The sequence below is a fragment of the Oryx dammah genome, unplaced genomic scaffold, assembly GCF_014754425.2.
Source record: "Oryx dammah isolate SB20612 unplaced genomic scaffold, SCBI_Odam_1.1 HiC_scaffold_26, whole genome shotgun sequence".
Lineage (NCBI taxonomy): Eukaryota > Metazoa > Chordata > Mammalia > Artiodactyla > Bovidae > Oryx > Oryx dammah.
The window spans coordinates 54,514,871-54,538,735 of NW_024070210.1; the positions used below are offsets into that span (position 1 = coordinate 54,514,871).

At 34.3% G+C, this 23,865-nt stretch overlaps 1 protein-coding gene across 4 annotated transcripts in view; it reads right to left on the bottom strand.

Moving 5' to 3' along the window:
* The window catches only part of VPS13C (vacuolar protein sorting 13 homolog C), a 181,658-nt gene that overhangs the window by 110,280 nt on the left and 47,513 nt on the right, over window positions 1-23,865 (bottom strand). For all 4 annotated transcript variants that reach the window (XM_040226663.1, XM_040226662.1, XM_040226665.1 and 1 more), the window contains 12 exons: window positions 23,334-23,461; window positions 21,670-21,776; window positions 20,951-21,122; window positions 19,770-19,832; window positions 13,936-14,065; window positions 13,262-13,356; window positions 7,523-7,665; window positions 6,187-6,379; window positions 4,684-4,798; window positions 3,613-3,749; window positions 2,541-2,664; window positions 1,113-1,230 (listed from right to left, as the gene is read on the bottom strand). In XM_040226663.1, the coding sequence (XP_040082597.1) occupies window positions 1,113-1,230; window positions 2,541-2,664; window positions 3,613-3,749; window positions 4,684-4,798; window positions 6,187-6,379; window positions 7,523-7,665; window positions 13,262-13,356; window positions 13,936-14,065; window positions 19,770-19,832; window positions 20,951-21,122; window positions 21,670-21,776; window positions 23,334-23,461 (1,525 nt within the window). The remainder of the gene's footprint in view (window positions 1-1,112; window positions 1,231-2,540; window positions 2,665-3,612; window positions 3,750-4,683; window positions 4,799-6,186; window positions 6,380-7,522; window positions 7,666-13,261; window positions 13,357-13,935; window positions 14,066-19,769; window positions 19,833-20,950; window positions 21,123-21,669; window positions 21,777-23,333; window positions 23,462-23,865) is intronic.

Consider the following 23,865-nt stretch of genomic DNA (forward strand, 5'->3'; position numbering starts at 1 on the left):
ACGTTTAAGGAGGAAAAAGACACCAATTCTACACAACTTCCCTCCCTGAGGCCTGATACACTGATGCCAAAACAAGAAACTAAGGCACAGGTCAACAGCCCTCATAAACAGAGATGTAAGGTTTTAAAACTTCATGACAAAATTTTAGCAAGCAATTTCAACATTTTAAAAGAATAATACGTTACTACTAAAACAGGTTTATCTAGTAATGCATGGCTAGTTTAACATCCAACTGATGAAGAGTACCAATGAACTACCGATACAACCAACATAAATAAATCTCAAATCAATTGAAAGAAGTCAAACAAAAAAAGAACTGAAATTGTATGATTTTATTTATATAAAACTCTAGAAAACTCGCAACAAACCGGGAGTGTCAGAAAGCAGATCAATGTTTCCTGGAGACCGAGGGGAGAGCAATTGGCAGGAAGGGATGTGAGTGTGAGAATACAAAGCGGCAAAAAGGCTTCTGAGGATGATGGATATGTTCATGATCTTGACTGTGGAGATGGTTCCATAGAAAAACACTTACATCAAAATTTATCAAAATGTACGTTTCAAACAGATGCAGCTTATTGAATATCGGTAAGACTTCAATAAGACTGTTCTTAAAAAGGCAACAAAAATATATCATAATTATTTACTCAAATTCAAAATTCAGTTTCTACTTTCCATTCCCTTAGATTATTCTCAAGATTTCTATGGCTTCAAAATCAAAACAGCTTGTGATTTTTAAAGATTTTCTTTTTTAATATAGAACCTTGAATTTGATCCATCCAAAAACACATAGTATACATACTGTTGATTCACTTTGCTGCACAGTAAAAACTAACACAACACTGTAAAGCAACCATACTCCAATAAAATTAATAAAAAAAAAAAAAACAGGGATAACCAACTTTTACAGGATGTGAAAGCCCAAATGCTTCTGAAGTAAGAGAGGTGATATATAATTCAAATAAACATTTTCTTAAAAATGTATTTCTGCTATAAGATAATCATTATTTTTTGTGCCCTTTAGAAACCTAGCTATGGTTTCTTAAAATTCAGTAACTGATGCAGAATTATTTCACCTTGTTGATTTTATAATATAAAGGAAACTCATACATTACCTTGCCATTCTAATGTCTTTTTCCACCATTGCTTTGGCCAACTCAACATGAATATCCATGGGTTGCAATATATGCATAGTAGATGGATGCTGAAATCGACACTCCTTCCAGTTTTCATCTTAAAAAAATGTTTACTTAAATGACTATTTTAATTTATTTATTTAGATTATCAGATGTTCTATGGAAAACTGATCAGAAATAATTTACAAATATATTCAATGATACTGACTTTTACTTCTTTCAACATACAAGCTAAATGACCTATATTTTTTAATTGACAAGTCAAAGACCACGATATAAAAATAATTCTAAATATTTATTTGAAGAATGTTTTTTTATAACATCTTACATTTTAAAGCCAACAGAGAAAAAAATCTAGGAATTTACTGCCTTTGATTCCAGAATTAGAGATCAAGGCTGGGGAGCTGCAGGAAAAGAAAAAGGAGAAAACAGGGGGGAAAAAAGAAAAAACAGTTTTCTGGCAATTATTCTAAAGGAAAAATGAGTTTTATCAAGCAAGATTTTATGACAAGAAAAGTACAATAGTCACTTCTCTTCCAAATAAGAAGGTTCTAAAGACAAACTTCCAATGATTAATAGAACCCTACACATATCTTAATTGATGGCAATAAATAAACTTCTTTATTGCTTATAATTCAAACAATTACTATTAAGTATATACAAAAGAAAAGGCAGCTTTAATGGTCTGTACAGGTACTTCTCTTCAAGAAATTAATATTCAGGCTCTATCTACAAAACTAAGTATAGCATTATGTATTTATATTTTAATAAATCTCAGCACTCCCACTATAGTATATACTCTGCACACAGAAGCCACATCCTTTCCTCCAATGACCTTCCACAGAGTGATATATACTCAAGGATATTTTGCAAATATTTATTGCTTCTAGATACTAAAGAAGTATAGAGAACCAGTGATCTTCATTTAAGCAGTAGAAAACACCAAAGCTTTTGGAAAATAAGTTCACTACCTTTAAAGATTATATCCATACTTGTCAAGTATCAAATGTAATACTACTCAAAATAAAAACTATTTTAGAAATGAAGGCAGCAAGGGGAAACAACACTGAGACATCCCAAACACACTGGAATAGAGGAATTTGAGCTAAATGCAACTTCTATTTTGTCTTTTATGGGAGTTTTATGTCACATTAAAAAAAAAAAAAATAGGCAGTGACTGGACTTAGATACAAACAGTACTAAGTACCCGAAGATGAACAGCCACCATCTCTATTTGGAATTGTGACAAAGATTTTCACTGAGGGGCTCCTATTTGGTTCTCTTAAGTGACCAGCAGCACACATGTTCAAAATGTCATCAGGGATGATATACATGAGAACATACATATCTATTTACCAAAGCTATTCAACATAATTTCAAGATTCTGAAAACTGAGCAACAGTTTACCTGCTCTTGCAAAGAGTAGCTGCACACTTTTTATTTCAACATCAAACTTGTCATATGCCTTATCCATTATTTCTTCTAGAGATGAATTACTAGTCTTCTGCAAACCTTGATTTTTACTGTTAAGCTAAAATGGAGAGAAAGCTTAATTTTTTAACAGAAAAATCTATATATCAACATAAGTTGTTTTCTTAAAGCCTAAATAAAATTAAAATATTGCTCTTAATGAATTCACATTTTGCTTCAGTTTCTGATAGTTATTAGCAAATATTTTATTTGGAATATACCCAATGAGCATTCATCTCTATTATGTTTGGACAACAGGTACTCAGCATGCTGACATTAATTAGAAGATGAGTTACAACAACTCTCTCTCAATCTGTCTAAACATGCAACAATTCCTGGCTCTCAGAAGTTGTCACTACTTGTGGATCAAGTTCCCCTACAATTCATCTTAAATGCTCCACCATAAAACAGGAGATTTTATTCCTCCCTCTCCCCACTACATAAGTGAATAATTAGGCCATTAGAATTCAGCTCCAATCTCAACTTCCTTTTCCCTCTGCCCAAAGGAATCAAGGATCAATTCAGGACAATAGTTTTTGAAATCTTCACTTTTTCTCAGAAGACTGGAATGCTGGGAGGTTCAACATCCAAGCCCTTGGAGATCTCATATTCTAATAATTGTTGTCAGTGATTTAACAAATATATAATCTTATTTGCATAATTCTCTATTCTCAAGATATATAAATGAACAAAGAAAACTATGTAATTAGATTTTAGAAACCTAGGAACGCTTGAAAACTAGAAGTGCATCTTTCTAATTAGGAAAAGACAGCAGTAATCCAGCCTTCAATATCAAATCATCCACCATTTCAGAAAATGTAAGGTTTTTTTTTTGAATAGCCATAAAATACATATAACTACACTATCTATGTTAAGCGTGACAAAATGCTTAACAAGGAGTAAGTCTAGGTTTAGTTTAAGTGAACTTTGAGAGAAAAACAGCAAACTGTCAGACAGCTAGCTACTAAGCTGAGCAAACACAGGCAGGCAGGAATGTATACACACCTACCCGAAAGGTACCAAAATCTAAGATGAGAAGATCTGACTTTTCATGGTGGAAACCGGTCTGCGGAACTATTAGATAAGAAGGCTTCAGATTTATCCTTAAATCAAGAACTTTTCGGGTTTCAATAATATGTGTAAGTCCTACAAGAAGAAAAAGAAATGATGAAAAACAGCCAAATTTAAATCCATTAATATAATCATATTATTAACAAGAAAAAGAATGTCCCTTGAATAGTATGTTGGTGAAGTTCTTTCCACAGATTAGGTCCTCCTCTTGGCGTGCAAGTTTAAATTATATGTGATCAATGGGAAACGATCACACTGCGTAATACAATAACCCGAACACACCTAGTATTTCAGTCAGAGATTGAAAAATTCGCTATTTCTTTAGTTAAGTGGGCTTCCCTGATAGCTCAGTTGGTAAAGAATCCGACTGCAATGCAGGAGACCCGGGTTCAATTCCTGGGTCGGGAAGAATCGCTGGAGAAGGGATAGGCTACCCACTTCTGGAGAAGGGATGCGCTACCCACTCCAGTGTCCTTGGGCTTCCCTTGTGGCTCAGCTGATAAAGAATCTGCCTGCAATGCAAGAGACCTGGGTTCAATCCCTAGGTTAGGAGGATCCCTTGGAGAAGGGAAAGGCTACCCACTGCAGTATTCTGGCCTGGAGAATTCCATCGACTGTACAGTTCACAGGGTCACAAAGAGTGAGATACGCCTAAGCGGCTTTCACTTTTCACTTTAGTTAAGTAACCAGATATAGTAGGTAACTTGAATTTAGAGGCCATGATGCACAAAACTATGTATCTTTAAAACTCGATTCACACATAGCATGGTGAACAGTCGCTTAAGAACTGAGACAGGGAACTTTTACATTTCAAGTTTACTCTGCAGCACAGGTTCCTAAATTGAACAGCTGACAGAATCATCTATGCCCCATATCATTCTCTTTCTCACCCAGTCTGGCAGGTATATTCAAGGAAAAGCTACCTACACTATTTCAAATGTAGTGTTTACATTAGAAGAGAAAAAAATTTTTGAGAGTTGAGATGTTGCTTCTGCATCAAATTCTTTACCTGTAGCAGTTCTCTCTTTAATTTCCTCCAGCTTCATCAATGTAGCTGATGTTATTTGCTCAAGATCCAATCCCCTATTTGACTGAAAGAATTCAACCACTGCATTGATGGTTTTCTGTAAAATCATTGAAAATATAAGCAAGTTATACACAGTATTTTCCATATTATAAATTTTAAAGTTACAGTTTAATTCTAATCAAATCTGGCTGTGAACTGAGACAGCACTTCCAAAGATAAGCTACCCTCCTACATCTCCTTCTGGAGGGAAAGAGAACCTGAAAAAAGGTATAGGCTATTTAAGCCTATTGAGAAGGCAACAAAGCTGTGCATATCACTAAGGTGACCTTGAATATGTTTGGAGACATCATGTTGATGTAGCAATGGGGTATTACTTCTAGTCTTAGCCATCAGAATGTATACTGCAATTGGATTCCCCTGTGCTCTAAAGTTTAGAAAGGAAATAAGAAACTGTTCTGCCCTTACCTACATCTAAAACTTCAACTTAAAAATCAGACATTTTGCAAGAAAGAATGAGTACTGGGGACTGGACGTACAACAGTGCAAAGGTACTTAACACTTCTGAACTATACACTTAAAAAATGACTAAGATGGTAAATTATATGTATTTGCCACAATTTAAATTTTTTTAAAAATCAGAGAAAATAGTAAGTTCTGCCTCTTACCCACACTGTGAATTTATTTCCATAACTGTACAGTAAAAATGAGTCAGAGATCTTAAAACACAAAGTGGGCCAACCAACAAGTGATGGAATAATGAACCACAACCTTCCACGTCTTGGCTAGCTCAAGATGAATTAAGAGAGTCTGAATAAAGATGGAGCTACAGATACAGAACTGGAGCCAGCTTTTTCAATAACACAGAAATGACAATGCTTTTTTCTCATGTGATCAGTATCTAAAATTCTTTTATTTGCTCCTAAAGTTCCTTAAATTGGTTACAAACAATGAGGACAAAGGGAAAATAAGCAAAAAGAAACTGGAGTAGAAAGTCAGTATATAATTATTTGTGAGTAGTTAGTTGGTATAAAAGGCAAAGACTTCTTTAAGAATATATTACCATTTTAAAAAAATTTAACACAAGCATAGGTAGTATACCTTACAGTAGGAAAAAAAAATCTGTAGTATATTAAAAATCAAAATTAACTGCTGGGACTTCCCTGGTGGTCCAGTGGTTAAGACTCCACCTTCCAATGCAGGGACTCTGGTTTGATCCCTGGTCAGGGAACTAAGGTCTTACATGCCACAGAGCAAATAGGCTCACACATCACAACGAAGATTCCACATGCCACAACTAAGACCCAATGCAGCCAAATAAACAAATATAAAAAACTAAATACGTACTGCCCTTTAAACAAGAAAAAAGTATCACTAAATGGAGCTGCTAGGTAAATAAAGGTTAAATATGAAAATGGAAAAACAAGAAACCATATGTCAGAAGCTTAAGATGTGTTTGATTAAGATTCACTTTCTCCTTGTACTCACAGCATCGTAGATGACCTCCACAGGCTGAGACTGAACAACCAGAGTCTGGTCAGCAGTACTACTCTCTGGATTGGTTTCAAATTCAATTTTAAGCAAGGATGATGCAGTATCGCCAATTGAAGCCACAAGTGATGGTATAATATCTTGTTGTCTCAGACCTGTTATATACCAGTGTTCTAATTTTGCTTCCACTCTACAATCCAATGAGGAAAAAAGAAGTATTACAAATAAGATCCTTTGCAATATAACAGTTTGAAGTACAAATTTCCCTTTAAAAAAAAAAAAAAAACTCCTTTGAGAATCAGGACCACGTCTATCATCCAGAGTTGAAGTCCAAACTCCTTAGCCTGGCATTTAACTACCCACGGAATCTGGGATTCTGATTTTTTCCTGATTTGGTTTATTTTTTTGTTCTCCTAATCCTCATGAAAAACCCGCTTTGACTAGCTTCACAACACTGCAGAACTGTCCCATGAATACACGCTACACTTAACTCATGGGATTCATCCCCCTGCTTCACATAACCCTAAAACTGTTCTCCTTCATCCCTGCTCCTGCTGGTCCTTCCAATCAGTTAAGCTAAGTCCCAGTTCTTTGAGACCAGTCATTCCCTTCCACAGCTGAGTCTGTATAGCATTAATCCTAAAGTATTTAACATCATAGCTCCGTATTACTTCTGAGCTCTGAAATACCGAGTTGGCCAAAAAGTTTGTTTGGAGTTTTCCATAATGCGTGCATGCTAAGTCACTTCAGTCATGTCCAACTCTATGCAACCCTATGGACAGTAGCCTGCCAGGCTCCTCTGTCCCTGGGATTCTCCAGGCAAGAATACTAGAGTGGCAAGGCAGCCCTCTTCCAGGGGATCTTCCCCACCTGTCTGCTGTATTGGCAGGCAGGCTCTTTACCACTTTCCCAGCACCACCTGGGAAGCCCAAAATATCTTAAGGAAAAACCCAAACAAACATTTTGGCCAATCCAATTATTATACAGATTTTAAGTTAACTTTCTGTATTTCTTCTCTTATCAACTATACCATAAACACCTTGAAAACAAAAAGTTACTGTTCTTATGCATAGTCTTCATTGTAACAAATCTATGAACTGAACAGTATACAAGAAATATTTGTGAAGGAAAGAAGCAAGAGAACAAATAATGAGCTTCTCACATAGTTTCATAACAAAACAAACTCAAATAAAATGACCATACTCACGTGCTAAAGGAAAAAAACAGAGAGGAATTACTATTAATCAATTTTTTATACTAACTACACTATATTTTTTTGGCCTGAAGTCACACCTAGAAATAAAAATTGAAACAATATGTTTTAAAAACTTACTTAAGTGCTTGTGCTCCTGGTCGCTGAGATACTTGGGTGCCAAGACCAATTATCTGAATTTTCAGTATTTCTGGAATATTTCTATTTTCTCTTATTGTAATTGAGGTGCTTACTAACTTCAGTGCCACTATATAAGCAACATACTAAATGAAAAAAATGAATGAAAATGGTTAAATTTTAAAAAATTACTTTAATAATTTCTTCATATTTAAACTTGTTAAATTATAAAATGATCTAAAAATAACATGGTTGGTCTTTGCATCACTATGTTCACCATAAAAAAAAAATTAGAAAACCCAATAATACAAAATTGCCTTGCTTAAACAGGACATTTACAAAAGATTCAAAATTAATTTCTCTTAGTTTTTAAGGTAATAAAAAATGAAATGATAAAATATTTGGTGGCCTTAATATTCAATTCAGCAGCTTTCACTAAAGTAAATTAATTCAGATCAATCATCTAGCTCAAAAACTGAACAAAATTCAAAGAACATCTGCTTGATGACTTTGGAGAGTTAATAAGACATGGAGAAAAATAAATCCTGCTCCCAAAATTGATAGGTCAAGACTAAAGGTAGGACAGATAGCCAGAGAGATGATTCTCATCAAACCACACAAGAAGAGAAGAAGGAACACAGAATATAAAAGAGTCAAAAACAACTGACAAAATGTAACTAGTAAATCTTTATCTATCAGTAGTTACTTTAAAAGTGAATGAATTGAATTTTCCAATCAAAAGACAGAAACTGGCAAAATGGATTAAAAAAAAAAAAAGATACAGTGGTATGCTGCCTACAAGAGACACACTTTAGCTTTAAGGCCACACACCAACTGAGAGTGAAGAGATGGAGAAAGACATGTCAAGCAAGCATTAACCAGAAAAGCAGGATAGATATACCTACACCATAAAAAAAAATAGACCTAAGTTAAAAATGGCCAGAAAAGACAAAGACGGCCATTATATAATGATAAAGGGTTCAAACTATCAAGAGTAAACAATTATAAATATGTCATGTACCCACTGGAGTACCTAAATATATAAATCATATACTAACAGAACCAAAAGAAATAGACAGCAACATAATATTAACTGGGGACTCCAATACTCCATTCTCAACAAGGGAAAGATCATCCAGACAGAAACAATGAGGAAACAATGGAAATAAACAACACTACAAGCCAAATGGACTTCTCAGACATACACAGAATGTTCCACCGAATAGCAACAGAATATTCTTCTGGAATACACGGAATATTTTCTAGGATAGATCATACATTCAACCACACACAAAAAAAAAAACCCTCAAAATATTCAAGAAAGTATACATTATATCAAGCATCTTTCAACCACAATGAAATGAAACTAAAAATCAATAATAAGAACACTACAAAATTCACAAATACATGGAAATTAAACAACACACTCCTGGATATACTCCTGGATCAAGAAAGAAATCAAAATGGAAAATAAAAACTATTATGAGACAACAAAAATGGGAATACAACATACCAAACTTACTGGATGCAGCAAAAGCAGTTTTAAGAGGAAAGTTTATAGTGATGCATGCCTACATCAAGAAAAAAGAAAGATCTCAAGTAAACAACCTAGCTTCACACCTTAAAGAATTATGAAAGAACAAACTAGGCCCAAAGTTAGAAGAATAAAGGAAATCATAAAGATTACAGCAGAAATAAATGAAATAGAGGATACAATAGAAAAATAAAAACACAATGGAGATTAACAAAACTAAGAATTGGTTCTTTGAAAAGAAAAGCAGAACTGACAAACTTTAGATAGATGAACAACAAAAAAAGACAATACATAAATAAAATGATAAAGAAGAGACATAACAACTGATACCATAAAAATACCAAAGATCCTAAGTGATTACTCTGAACAGCTATCCACCAACAAATTGGAAAATCAAGAAGAAACTGATAAATACTGAGAAACATATAATCTACCAAGAATGAATCACTAAGAAACAGAAAATCTGAATAAACCAATAATGAAGGAGACTGAATGAATAATCGAAGAAAGAAAGGAAGTGAAGTCGCTCAGTCATGTCTGACTCTTTGCAACCCCATGGACTGTAGCCTACCAGGCTCCTCTGTCCATGAAATTTTCCAGGCCAGAGTATGGGAGTGGATAAAAAGATCATACACCATAATCAGCTAGGATTCCTCTCAAGGATGTGAGGTTGGTTCAACAAATAAAAATAACCTATGTAACACATCACATGAATAAAAGGATAAAAATCACATGACTATTTCAATAGATTTTTTAAAAAAACCATTTGACACAAGTCTACACCCATTCAAAATAACAGCTCTCAAGAAATTTGGTATAAAAAGAATGAACCTCAGCATGACAAGCCCACAACTAATATCATACTCAATGTTGAAAGGTAAAAAGTTCTTGCTCTAAGATTATGCACAAAACAAGGGTGCCCACTCTCACCACTACTATTAAACATAGTATCTGATATGATAGCAAGAGCAATCAGGCAAGAAAAAGAAACCAAATGTATCCAAATTAGAAAGGAAGAAGGAAAACTTCCTGTCTTTGCACATGGTATCCTCTTACATAGAGAAAACACTTGATTCCATCAAGAAAAAGAACAATGAAAAAATTCAGTAAAGTTGCAGGATACAAAATTAACAAATGAAAATCAGTTGTGTTTCTATACACTAATGAGTTATTTGAGAAAAAAAAATTTAAGTGATCCCATCTACAACAGCAAAAAAACCAATAAAATACTTAGGAATAAACTTAACCAAAGAGGTGAAAGATCTCTACACTGAAAACTAAAAGATAGTCATGAACAAAAGTAAAGAAAACATAAACAGAAAAGCTATGTCTTATTTATGGACTCTTAAAATGTACATACTACCCAAAGTAATCTATAGATTCAATGCAATCCCTACAAGACTGCAATGGCATTTTGCATGGAACTATAAAAGACCCTAAATAGCAAAAGCAATCTTGAGGGGAAAATAAACTAGAGGCATGACACATCGTAACTTCAAACTATATTACAAAGCTACAGAAATCAAAACAGTATGGTGCTAGCACTAGAATAGGCACACAGACCAACAGAACTTAATCAAGAGCACAGACATAAATTCATACAAATACGGTCCATTAATATTTGATAAAATAATCAAGAATATTCAATAGGGCAAAGATTTTCTTTATTAAATGGTGCTAAAAAAAAAAAACCTGGATATTCAAAAATGAAATTGGTCCCCTGTCTTACACCACTCAGAAAAAAATAACTAGAAATGGATTAATGACTTAAATGTAAGACCTGAAACTATAACTCCTAGAAGAAAACATAAGAGAAAAAGCTCCTTGGCAGCAATCTTGACAATGATTCAATGGATATGAGCAGAAGGAAGAGAAGCAAAAATATGCAAGCAGGACAACATCAAACTAAAAAGCTTCTGCACAGAAAAAAAAAAAAATCACAAAATGAAAATGCAATCAACAGAATGGGAGAAAATATTTGCATACTACATACCTGATAAGGGGTTAATAAGAAAAATACAAAAGGAACTCATATAACTCAATAGCAAAAGAACAAATAATCCAATTAAAGGTACAAACTATTATACATAAAATAATAAGCAACAGGGATACATTATATGTCACAGGGAAATACAGTCATTATTTTCTAAGAACTTTAAATGGAGGCTAATCTATAAAAATATTAAATCACTATGATGTACACCTGAAGCTAACATAATAGTGTAAATCAACTACACTTAAATTTAAAAAGATTAAGCAATAGCTTTATATGGAGGAAAATACAGTCAATGTACTTTAGGAGAAAAAAACACAGTGAGGTATCCCTTCATAGCTCTTAGAATGGCTATCATTCTATGCCAATCTACATTCCCACCCTTGTACACTGTGGGTGAGAAGGTAAACCGGTACTGTTGTTGTTTAGTCATTAAGTCGTGTCCAACTCTTTTGTGACCTCACAAAAGGTAGCCCACTGGCCTCCTCTGTCCATGGGATTTCTCAGACAAGAACACTAGAGGGGGTTGCCATTTCCTTCTCGAGGGGATCTTCCCAACCCAAGGATCTAACCTGAGTCTCCTGCACTGGGAGGAGGACTCCTTACCACTGAGCCACCTGGGAACCCCACAAATCGGTATCATCGGTATAAAGACCAACGAGGAGGTTTCTCAAAAATTAAATAGAGAAGTACTACGTGATCCAGCAATTCCACATCTGGATATCTACCTGAAGGAAATAAAATCAATATCCCAAAGAGATATGTGCACCCCCACGTTCCCTGCAGCATTACTCGCAACAGCCAAGCCACTGCAACAGCCTAAGTTTCCAAGGACAGATGAAAAAATAAAGAAAATGCGGTGTGGATATACAGGATGGTATATGATTTAGCCATAAAAAGCAAGGAAATCCTGCAACTACATGTATGTAGCTTGAGGACATTATGGTAATTGAAGTAAGTCATTTACATGTGGAACCTAAAAAGATAAGACTCACAGAAACAGAGAATAGACTGGTGGTTACTAGGAACAGGGAGCAGGGTTTTGGGGAAATACATGGAGGCAGTCAAAGCTACAAACTTCCAGTTATAACATGAATAATTTCTAGGGATATCATGTAATTTAATGTAACAAATACATAAAAGGCTTCTACAAATCATCAAGAAAAAGACAACCCAATAAGAAACAAGAGATTCAAAAGCCACTTCACAAAAGAAGAGATACAAAAAAGTGAAAAACCTCTTCAGTTATCCAAAAAATACAAATTAAAACCACAATGAAATACTACATACTCACCATTTAGAATGGATAAATTTAAAGAACTGATAATGATAAGAGGTGGTAAAGATATGGAATAATGAGAATCCTCATATACTATTGATAGAAATGTTTTCCACAATGGAAAAGTATTTAGTAGAATCTATTAAAGTTAAATATACTCATATCCTATGATACAGCAATTCCATTACAAAGGATTTAATGAGCAGAAAACCTCATATACCCACTAAAAGACATTTACAAGCAGTTAATAGCATAACAACCAAAAAACACGAACAACCCAAATGCCAATCAACAAAAGTATGAATAAAGTGGTATTTCCAAATGAAAATACCTACACAGCAATGAAAATGAGCAAAATACAACTAGTCAAAGAACAGAGATAGATCTCAAAATAATGCTCTATCTACTGCAAGGTCCATAAATTAACCTTGATGGTAATTACATAGTTGTGCTTTATGACAAATCCAATGAGCAACACATTTTGATTTTGCTCACTCTTTCATACAGGAGTTCTATTTCACACATACAAGAAGGATAAAATTTTAAAAGACTTAATTACCTCTGCAGTAAGTACTTTTTATCAGGTTATTCGCACACTCATTAAAGTATATCGAAAGTTGGAGACAGTTTTAAATGGTAAGGTCTGACTGAAACATTTAACAAACACTAAAGCAAAACTTTCACACTGTGGTGCTGGAATAGCATCACCAACTCAATGGACATGAATTTGAGCAAATTCTGGGAAGCCGAGGAGGACTCAGGAGGCTGGTGTGCTGCAGACCACGAGGTGGCAAAGAGTCGGACATGACTTAGTGACTGAACAACAACAAAGCAGAAACAAACTGCAACGTATTTTTACTAGCTACTCTAAAAATCAATAACTTGTTTAATCCAATTCAAGATAATACAGAAAAATGAAACCACCTAAATAATTACCTGCTTGGGTAAAGTTAGGTTGTGGGTGCTCTCACTATAACCAATAGCCGTGAAGAGCTTATCTTTTTCCTCTGGTGTCATAAGGTCATCAATAGCTATAAAAAGACAGTATTTTAAGAAATCAACTGCTTCAGTGTTACAGAGACTGTGAATAAAATCAAACCAAATTAACAGGTGGCCTAAATTTACAGACACAAACGCTGACGCAAAAGCAGCAAAGTAATTTCCTCTACTATACTATTTCCTCTACTATACTACTGTTTGACTTGTTAAACATCATGTATTTTGCTTATTTAGGTCAAGAAAATGAAGACATAACATTAAGGCAATTCATGTGTCACACAGCACTTTACAATTTCCAAAGTATTTTAAAAATTAAGTGAAACATCTAACTAAATATCCATGTAAGAAATAACAATAAAGAATGCTGCATGTGAGATTTCTGAATTTCAGCTTTCAAATTTTTACACAAATGACTTTTCTCAAAAATTCAAAGCTTCCTTTTAAATAAACATGGAAATGTTTCATCCTGATATATCTGCTTATATGTTTACTATACTGAGCTACTTTTACTTCAAAATTATTACAGAATAAAATTCCACTAACTAGCTAAAGCAAAATTTATATATTTTTTCCTTACCAGTGTTCAATAAGTCATATGACTTGGAACTTACTTTCAGGAATCAAAGATTCTTCGTCTTTTTTCTTAGATTCCTTCTTACTCCAAAACCCACTAAACCAGCCTCCACGTTTCTCGGCTGTGTCAGTAGACTTTTTCTTCAATTTTTGCCCTGATCGAATCACCTAAAAATTAAAAATCAAAAAATTTAATTAAAGAATAAATGCCCTCTTCACTTTCAGGTCCAGGCAGGTAAGAACAGTGGTCACATTTTTTTAACACTAAGTTAAAAGCAGTCAATACAGCTAGTTCCTTCTGAACTGATTCTCGGCATTATCTGGTTAATACAATCTCACTATTAATTACTTTCCACATGTACTGACAGCTTTCTGATGAAGCTGCATTTTTTGAGTGATTCAGATAAGGTTTCAAGTAAAATTCTTCTGAGCAATGTGTTGTCTAAATTTATAAGGTAAGAAGTCAAGAGGACAGCAGGTTTTTAAAATGAAAAGTTCTCTGAAAGGAAGATATGTGATCACAAAAATAAAATTTAACAATCCCATTTCATAATCCATACACACTGTTGACTTGCTAGCTATGAACATAGTGTGGGGACAGAATATAAATAAAATTAGAAAAGTGCTCAAATATCATTTTATCCTCTTTCTCAACAAATTTTGGCTTATCTGCTGCTCCTTGTCTTCACCCCTTTTTAGTAAAATACAGATGAATAACTCAAGAGTGGAAAACGAAAGGATAAAAGGAATAAAGGGGTTAAGTAATTTAGACTCTATCTTCCCATTCCCTGAATAAGTAAATAACTTTCCCACTTTAAAATATTTTAAATTGGTAGTGAATTGGTAACATACTGCAAGCTTCAGTGTATACCAAAAAGTGAAATAATCCAAAAGAGAAGTTAAAGAAAAGAGCTGAATTATATAGTACAGAGAACAGTCTGATTAAAACTCGATTTAAACTAAGTTTTCTTTGACAAGTAGATATTATATAGGGAAACAGGTCTGTATCTGTCCACAAAATCATTGATGGTCTCAATCATATCTCTGTTGTAACTATCTTTTGTCAAGCTTAATTCATCTTCAAGAGTCAGAAATGTAATGGGTAAAAAATATATATAGCTGGCTGGTTTGTATTCTATATGAAATAATATTTAATTTCTTTGCTCTCCTAGCATAGATTAGTATGCATTTTTATTTTCCACAGTAAAATGTATCTATATGAGACCAAAAAGAACCTTTACAATGTGTATAAACCTAATATGAAGAGGGATGCAGATCCCTTTCACTTTTTCCTAAATACCACCTCTGTTGCCTTCACTTCCCTTCCTTAGGGGCCAAGGTAAATAACTTCAGCCAATCCTCAGCCTACATTCTAAACTCTCTGGCCCTGCAGATTTTCTATTATAATGAAAAAGGATCAATTTGGGATGAATCTAATTGTCATCTCTTCATCTACATCCCGCCCTTCTTTAGCTACAACAGCTAATTTATCTTCTTCCTTCAATTTTCAAGCAACTGGTAAGTGTTATTAAGAATATCCAATTAAATTGAAGCCACTTAATTTAAGAAGGATTGGAATTAACTGTTTCTTCTGGAAAACTACTCCCCTAATTCATAGAAACAATCCACAGCAGTAGCAAATACCTTTTAAAATACTCAGACACTCTCTAACCCACCTTGGGGAATTTGTCCTTAAAAAATTTAGAAATGCTTCAGAAAATGTAACGACAAGGCTACTCACTGTAGTGTCATTTATAATTAAATTCAACCAGGAGGAAACTGTGAAGCAAATTCCAATACACGAACAGAATGGAATACTAGTCAGTTATTCAAAATTATGTTGGATAAACAATTCTATGGAATACTATATAAAACAGAACACAGTATTTTTTTTAAAAGAAACAAGTGTTAGTTACTCAGTCATGTCCGACTCTCTGCAATTCCACAGACTGTAGCTCATCAGGCTCTTCTGTCCATGTAATTCTCTAGGCAAGAATACTGGAGTGGGTTGCCATTCCCTTCTTCAAGGGATCTTCCCTACCCAGGGATTGAACCCGGGTCTCCTGCATTGCAGTTTCTTTACCGTCTGAGGCACAAAAGTAACTTAGAAAACCTTTCCTTGACTCCACAATGCCCACCAGTTGCCACCCTTTATCTTGTTTTCCACTTACAATGAAGTATCAGGACTGCCTGAGCTTACTCTCTCCAATTCCTCATTTTCCACTTTCTCTCATTCCTATCAAATTTCTACCTATAATATCCTATAAAATTTGCTCTTTAAATGATTTCTTTATGGCTAAATCCAATGACGAACTTTCAGTTCAGTATGAAACTGATCTAAATGAAAGCAGCAAACGTTTAGAGACCTGAAGCAGGATATAAATCATCTGCACAAGTATCAAACTCCTATATTACTCATGTGCAAAACAGACTCAAACCATCACACCAAAGGCTGAAGGAACTGAACTAAGATTTAAACCACTATCCACAGAAGGCAAGACACAACTTAAAATCAAAACCAAACCAGACTGTGTGTTAATACAAAATATCAAACATCTTCTAAAGAACACATAATATAATAATCACATCATCCAGAATACAATCCAAAATTACCCGACATACAAAAACAAAACAGACAAAGAGAAAAAGAAAAATGTGACCATTTCTCAAGGGGAAAAGTCTACAGATGCCAATAGTCATATAATCAAGATGTTTAAACTATCAGAGGGTCACTGTATCCATGTTACATGAGATAAACAGAAATACTTTCAGTTCAATTCAGTCGCTCAGTGGTGTCCGACTCTTTGTGACCCCATGAATTGCAGCACACCAGGCCTCCCTGTCCATCACCAGCTCCCAGAATTCACTCAAACTCATGTCCATCAAGTCAGTGATGCCATCTAGCCATCTCATCCTCTGTCGTCCCCTTCTCCTCCTGCCCCCAATCCCTCCCAGCATCACAGTCTTTTCCAATGAGTCAACTCTTCGCATGAGGCGGCCAAAGTATTGGAGTTTCAGCTTTAGCTTCATTCCTTCCAAAGAACACCCAGGACTGATCTTCTTTAGAATGGACTGGTTGGATCTCCTTGCAGTCCAAGGGACTCTCAAAAGTCTTCTCCAACACCACAGTTCAAAAGCATCAATTTTTCGGTGCTCAGCTTTCTTCACAGTCCAACTTTCACATCCATAAATGACTACTGGAAAAACCATGTAATGCAAAGTAACGTCTCTGCTTTTAGAAATTACTAAAAAGACTGAATTTTTCAGTAGAGAAATGGAAACTATAAAAGGGAATTCAATAAGAATTCTAGACCTGGAAGATACAATATCTGAAATAAAAAAATGAAGATGGGTTCAATAGTAAAATAGAGATGACAGAGGAAAAAGTAAGCTTGAAAAGAGATTGAGAGAAACTATCCAATCAAAAGAACAGAGAGGAAAAAAAGATTAAAGGAAAAAAATGAACAAGACCTCAAGAACCTGTGGTCACGTACATGTCTGTGTTGTGTGTGTGTATATTATATATATACATATACACATTTGAAATTTGGAGACCAAGAAGGAAAGAAAGAAGAAATAGGAACTAAAAAATTATTTGAAAAAATAATGGCTGAAACATCCCAAATTTGGTAAATCCTCAGTCCTTATTTCACTTGACCAATGAGATGCATCTGTCACAGCTGATCACTCCCTGTTCCCTGACATCTTTTCTTCACTTGACTTTGAGGTTATTACAGTCATAGAGCTTTCAGCCTACCTCTCTGGCAACTCCTCCATGGTAACCATGGCTCTCACTTCTCTGACCTATAAACAATACAAAGACTTTGGGTCTTTGGACTTCAGGTACTCTAAGCTCCAGGTACTCTAACTTAGGTGATCTCATCCAATGCCATGGCTTTTTAAATAACATCTATGTGCTGACCCCTTCTAAATGTGTATATATATCCAACACAGACCTCTCTTCCAAACTCCACACTGATGCATCCAACTGCATACTCCCTGTCTCCAAGTTAATGTACGATAGCTTAAACTATCAGTGCCAGAAAGAACTCCTGATCTCTTCCCATCTCACTCAAGCATGTTCCATCTAGTCTTCCCCATCCCATTTCACGGCAACTCCATCCTTCCCAACTGCTCCAAGCCAAAATCCCTATAGTCACTTCCAACCTCTCTTTCATAAAACCCATATCTAATTAGATGGGAAATACTGGCTCTATCTTTAAAATATTTCCAGAGTTTGAGCCTTTCTCATCACCTCCACTGCCACTATTCTCAGCCAAACTTCTATTATCTCTCATCTCAAATATTTCAATAGCATCCTAATGTCCTCTCTGTTTTCATCCTTGTCCCTCTATGGGCTTTTGTTTTCTTTTTTTTTTTTTCCTATTATTTTTATTTATTTATTTATTTTTAATTTTTACTTTACAATTCTGTATTGGTTTTGGCATAGATTGACATGAATCCACCACAGGTGTACATGCGTTCCCAAACATGAACCCCCCTCCCACCCCCTTGGGCTTTTGTTTTCAAAGGAGCAGCCAGAGTAACGTTTAAAAACCTACACTGGACTGTATCGTTCTGTTCTCAAAATAGCTCCTCAACTCAGAATATAAGCCCAAATCCACACAACTGCTTATAACACTTTCCACAACCTGACATCCTCCCCAATTCTGACAAGCACCTCCCACCCTCCTCTAGCACCTTACTTTTCTGACCTCATTAACCACAGTCACCGGTGTCTCCTCTCTTTCACCACTCTACTTAGTTCCCTGAATGAGTTAGATGTGCTCCTAGCCCAAATCCTTTCAGCTTGCTCTACTACTTCTGCCTGGTATACTTTTTCCTCAGGTATCTTTCTGGTTGACTCCCTCATGTTCTTCAGCGCTTTGCTGAAATGCACCTTAAAAGAGCCAAACTCATTGGAAAAGCCCCTGATGCTGAGAAAGATTGAAGGCAGGAGGAGAAGGCGGGGACAGAGGGTGAGACTGTTGGATGGCATCACCAATCAAAATTAGACATGGACTGGGCAAACTCTGGGAGGTGGTGAGGGAAAGGGAGCCCTGGTATGCTGCACTACGTGGGGTCGCAAAGAGTCAAGCACGACTGGGAGACTCAACAACAACAAAGCCGATGAGCAGTGTTGTGACAGTTTCAGGGGAACAGCAAGGGACTCAGCCATACATACATATGTATACATTCTCCCCCAAACTTCCCTCGCATCCAGGCTGCTACATAACATTGAGCAGAATTCCATCTCCTATACAGTGGGTCCTTACTGGTGATCCATGTTAAATACAGTAGTGTGTACATGTTCATCAAAATCTCCCTATCTCTTGATTACCAAAAAAGTTATGTTACAGAATAATAGAAATGACAAGTTATCAAGTAAGATAAGTCAGTAACTATTACTACAAAGAGACTGTAAATACTGAAAATATTACAAAGAAACTGAATCCAATTTTAGAAAAAAAGAAAAGGAAGGAAGGAAATAAAGGGAAAGAAATAGGGGCTACAAAGCATAAGTAACTAGGTACATTTGCATGAGAGAAAAACTGGAAGCCTACATAGCAAAATGTTAACACCTGCATTCTGTGTTGCTAGGACTATGGTTGGTTTTACTTACTTTCTTTTGGGGGATTAGCAAAAATTTTGTTATAAAATTAGGAATTTTTCCCCTTCATACTACTGAGGTTTTTTTCCCCCCAGTATTCCAATTTTATTTTTTCCTGAGACTGAGCCATGAAAATTCAACCTTTATTATCATTTCAGTAAATCTAAACAACTCTCTAAGCAATTTAAATTCTTGATTCCAGGTTTAAAGGAGTAGTATTAACCCATTTAAAACATAAAATCAGCTAATAAAAATGATTACCTCAACTTGTGCTTGTTGCCTTGCTAAAATTATGTTAAAAACATCTAGTATCTTCTCCAAGTCCTATAAAACAAAGGGACACTTGTAAACAAAGAAAATGGTCATTAAACAATTTTTTTTCATCTATATTTCTAGTCTTATGAACAAACAGTATCTGTGATCTAATGAAAGTGTAAGTATAAATTTGAACAGATATTTGGCTTTTACATTTTTACATTTTGCAATATGAGAACAGTTTTGTAAAAAAGTAAATCCTTGTTAAATATGAAAGTAAGAATTTTAATGAAACCACAACAATACAGAGACAGCCATACATGGAAATGGAAGCAAAAATATTTAAGAGGGGGGCCTGTTTTAGGTATTAGTCTTATGGTTGTTACTTTGGACTCCCTCTTCTCTATGCTATTTACAATCATTATACTAAAGGCACTTTAATAAAATACAAAATTTAAGAATGTAAAATCCTTCAAATCAAGTATGCTAAAGCAGAAACTGACGGGGAATTTATGTAAGGGGAATCTAATGTTTGTCAGATGTTCTATCTGTTATTTCACGCAATTCCCACAACAGTCTAAGATACATACTATCTCCATTTTATACATGAGAATAACAGATCTAAGATGTTGAGAAAATTGATGCTTTTTCTAAAATATAATACTAGTGATTGTCATATATTTCAGAATAACAATTAATTCTTTATATTATGAATTTGTGGCAAAAACAGTGATATAATCAAGACCAGATGATATTCAGCAAATTATATATTTAGTACAGTGTTTTTCTATATTTCAAAAGAGTGTAAATAAGACTCCTATCTTAAGGAATAAGAACTACTTTTTTACAAATACTTTGAACTCTTTAAAAAAAAGCCACTAAAAAAACAAATAATACATATTTAGCTAATAATAACTGAATATTTAAACAGCTCTGATACTGATTTTCTAAATATTATTATTATAAAAACTAAACACATTTCTCCAAATAGTTTATAGTAGGCTGATATTAGGAAGGTGTTTTTAAAGGGAAAAAACAAGTAAAAACACTTTGCATTTTCCATACAGTTCTCTCAAAAAGAACTCAGTATTGTTCCTCCTAAAATTGTCTTTTAATTTATATCTAGAAAAAATAATACTTAAGGATGATTTAACAAATTACAGCTTTCCAATACATGCAAGATATACCTGAATTTGTTTCTGTATTTCTTCTGGGACTTTAGTCTGGGTTAGCTTATTTTTATAGGCATTTTTGTAACTCTTGAGCAATTGCCTGTGTTTTTTTATGTTACTCCATGACCACATCCGTGTATACCTTCTTATATGAACTTCAAGAACAGAATCGATTGCGTATTTCCACCTGCAAATCAAATTTTGTTAATGCACACTGAAATATGAAGGTTTAAAAAAGCAGGAAAATAGCATTGACATTTTACAGCTACATTGTTACTTTTTTTGTTCTTATTAACTGTATTCTTACAAAGGTTCAGCCATAACATTTCAGTTCCCCAATACTTCAATTCTCTGACTTAAATACATTATGAAATAAGCAAACCATTCCAGGAAGAGGGTATGTCAAAGCAAAATGATAAAAACACAAAATGGCATGCTGTGTGAAATTAATAGTATCCCAATATATTTGTGACATTGAGTTCATATGTATGACTGAAGGGCAATATGATCAAAAAATGTTAAAAGTCTTAAATGCTAAGTTAAGAATTTAATCTAGGAGCAAGAGTACAAGAGAATGTGCTTGTAAAAAAAAGTAACAAGGACTTAATATAAAAGATATCCCTCCAACGTCAATTTAAAAAAGTGGCTTCATTACATGTTTTTAAAGGTCTGTTAGCTCTGAGAGTTCCTAATCATATGATTACATAAAATATTTTTTTAAAATTCTGACTTACCATTGTCGACCATTGGTATGAACTGATAAATAAGGCTTATATTTTCTGTAAGGAGCATTTCTAACCATGTAATCCACTGACTCCAAAAGGTCGATCATACTTAAGTACTATAAAAACAAAAACCAAGTTACATCACAACATGGATAAACACCAAGTTTTATTATATTTTCTGCCTAGTGAGATTTCAAATTATCTGAACAATGAATACCATAGTTGCTTGGTAATTCAATAATATATATAATATATAATAATAATATATTCATCAAATTTAAGAAACCACCAATTTTAAGATAATATTAAGCACTGCCGATTAAACATCATACCACCAATAATAATATACATCCTATTTTCACATATATTAAAGTGTGAAATAAATGTAAATCTTAGAACCAATGAAATACCGTATCTGTTACTACTGACATGAAAGTGGCTTAGTGCTAAAAGTAACATACTTTCCTCTGGACCATCATTTTAAGTAGTGGCAACCTATAAGCTAAGTTTCCAAATTGCTCCAGGGAATTACTGCATAACTAAAGCAAGATAAAATTATTTAACCACCAATACAAAACAACTCACATGGAGGAACACACACACACACACACACACACACACACACACCCCGAGAAGTAAGATAAAGAAAGGAGGGATCTAACTTAAGAGTTACCAATACTTATCATGTGGATAGCATGACCTTAAATGTATTTGTAAGTGTAAAACATACCCCAAATTTTGAAGACTTAAGAAAAAATAAAAAGATATAAAATATTGTAAAAATTTTTAATTTTGATTACATGTTGAAATGTAATCACCACTTCCCTGGCGGCTCAGATGGTAAAGCCTACAATGCAGGAGACATGGGTTTGATTCCTGGGTCAGGAAGATCATATGGAGAAGGAAATGGCACCCCACTCCAGTACTCTTGCCTGGAAAATCCCATTGACAGAGGAGCCTGGTAGACTACAGTCCGTGGGGATGCAAAGAGTTAGACACAACTGAGTGGCTTCACTTTCACTTTTCACATGTTGAAATGATAATTTGGGGTATGTTAAGTTAAATAAAATGTTATTAATTTTAGTAATTAATTTCTTTTCTTACTTTGCTAATGTAGTTACTAGAAAATTTAAAATTACACATATAACTTGTATTATATGTGTACTGGACTGCACTGAGCCAAAATTTCAATTAACTATAAACCCCTCATCCTCCTTTCACTTCCAGTTCTCCAAATTAGTTATTGAAACTCCTTAGGCACATAACCAAACTTGAGAAACAAGTAAAGGAAAAAAAACTGCCAACACAGCTGTTCTAAAAATTAAGTAAACAATATTTAATGTAAGAGTGTCTGCTATTAAAATCTGAGAAAAGAAAATAAAACCATTAAAACTTTCCATCAAGAACTGGGAATTAAATGGAACCATGTCATGTACTATAATTTGGTAGGATTCTCTACGAATAAGGTGAAAATCAGAAAAAATGAACGAAAACTATTTCTTATATCTGGTATTTAATTTTAAAATAATACATATAATCTATTTGAGGAATCAAAACTCAACAATAACAAACCAAAAGAACCACCAGAGCAGTGAAGAAGGAACAGTCACAGAGGACAAAAGCTGTTGAGATTCAAGGCTAGTCAAAGCTGTAAGTCCTTAAATGAATCTTACCTGAGGTTTGGTCAGTTCAATTGCAATATTTTGTACTTCTATGTTCCAATCAAGTTTAGGTGTTTTGAGCTCTGTTTCTGCATAAGGATTCATGTAAAGTTTTGCAGAGGCTGATATTGGCTGAAAAACTTACACAACATGGGAAGACATAAGATATGTTTATATGCCCTTACCTATGAACAACTGTAAATAATTATGAGAACACTGTTACCTTGAAAGTAAAGAAAAATGATCAAAAATATATTTTAAAAAATCACCACCAAAAACTATTTAAGCATCTATTTATCTACATAATAAGAATTCTCAAACTCAATGGTAAAAGTAGAATCTCCAAGGAGGAACATGGTGTTCTATGCCTCTAAGAAATGCACAAAATATACACAATCTAATCTTGATTATTTACAGTCTGTGTAAAACTATGTTTCTCTTCCTTGCTGCAAGATTTTTAATGATTTTATTATTCATTAAAAATACTAATACAGGGATATGGATAAATTGGGACATTGGGACTGACATATACACATTACTATAA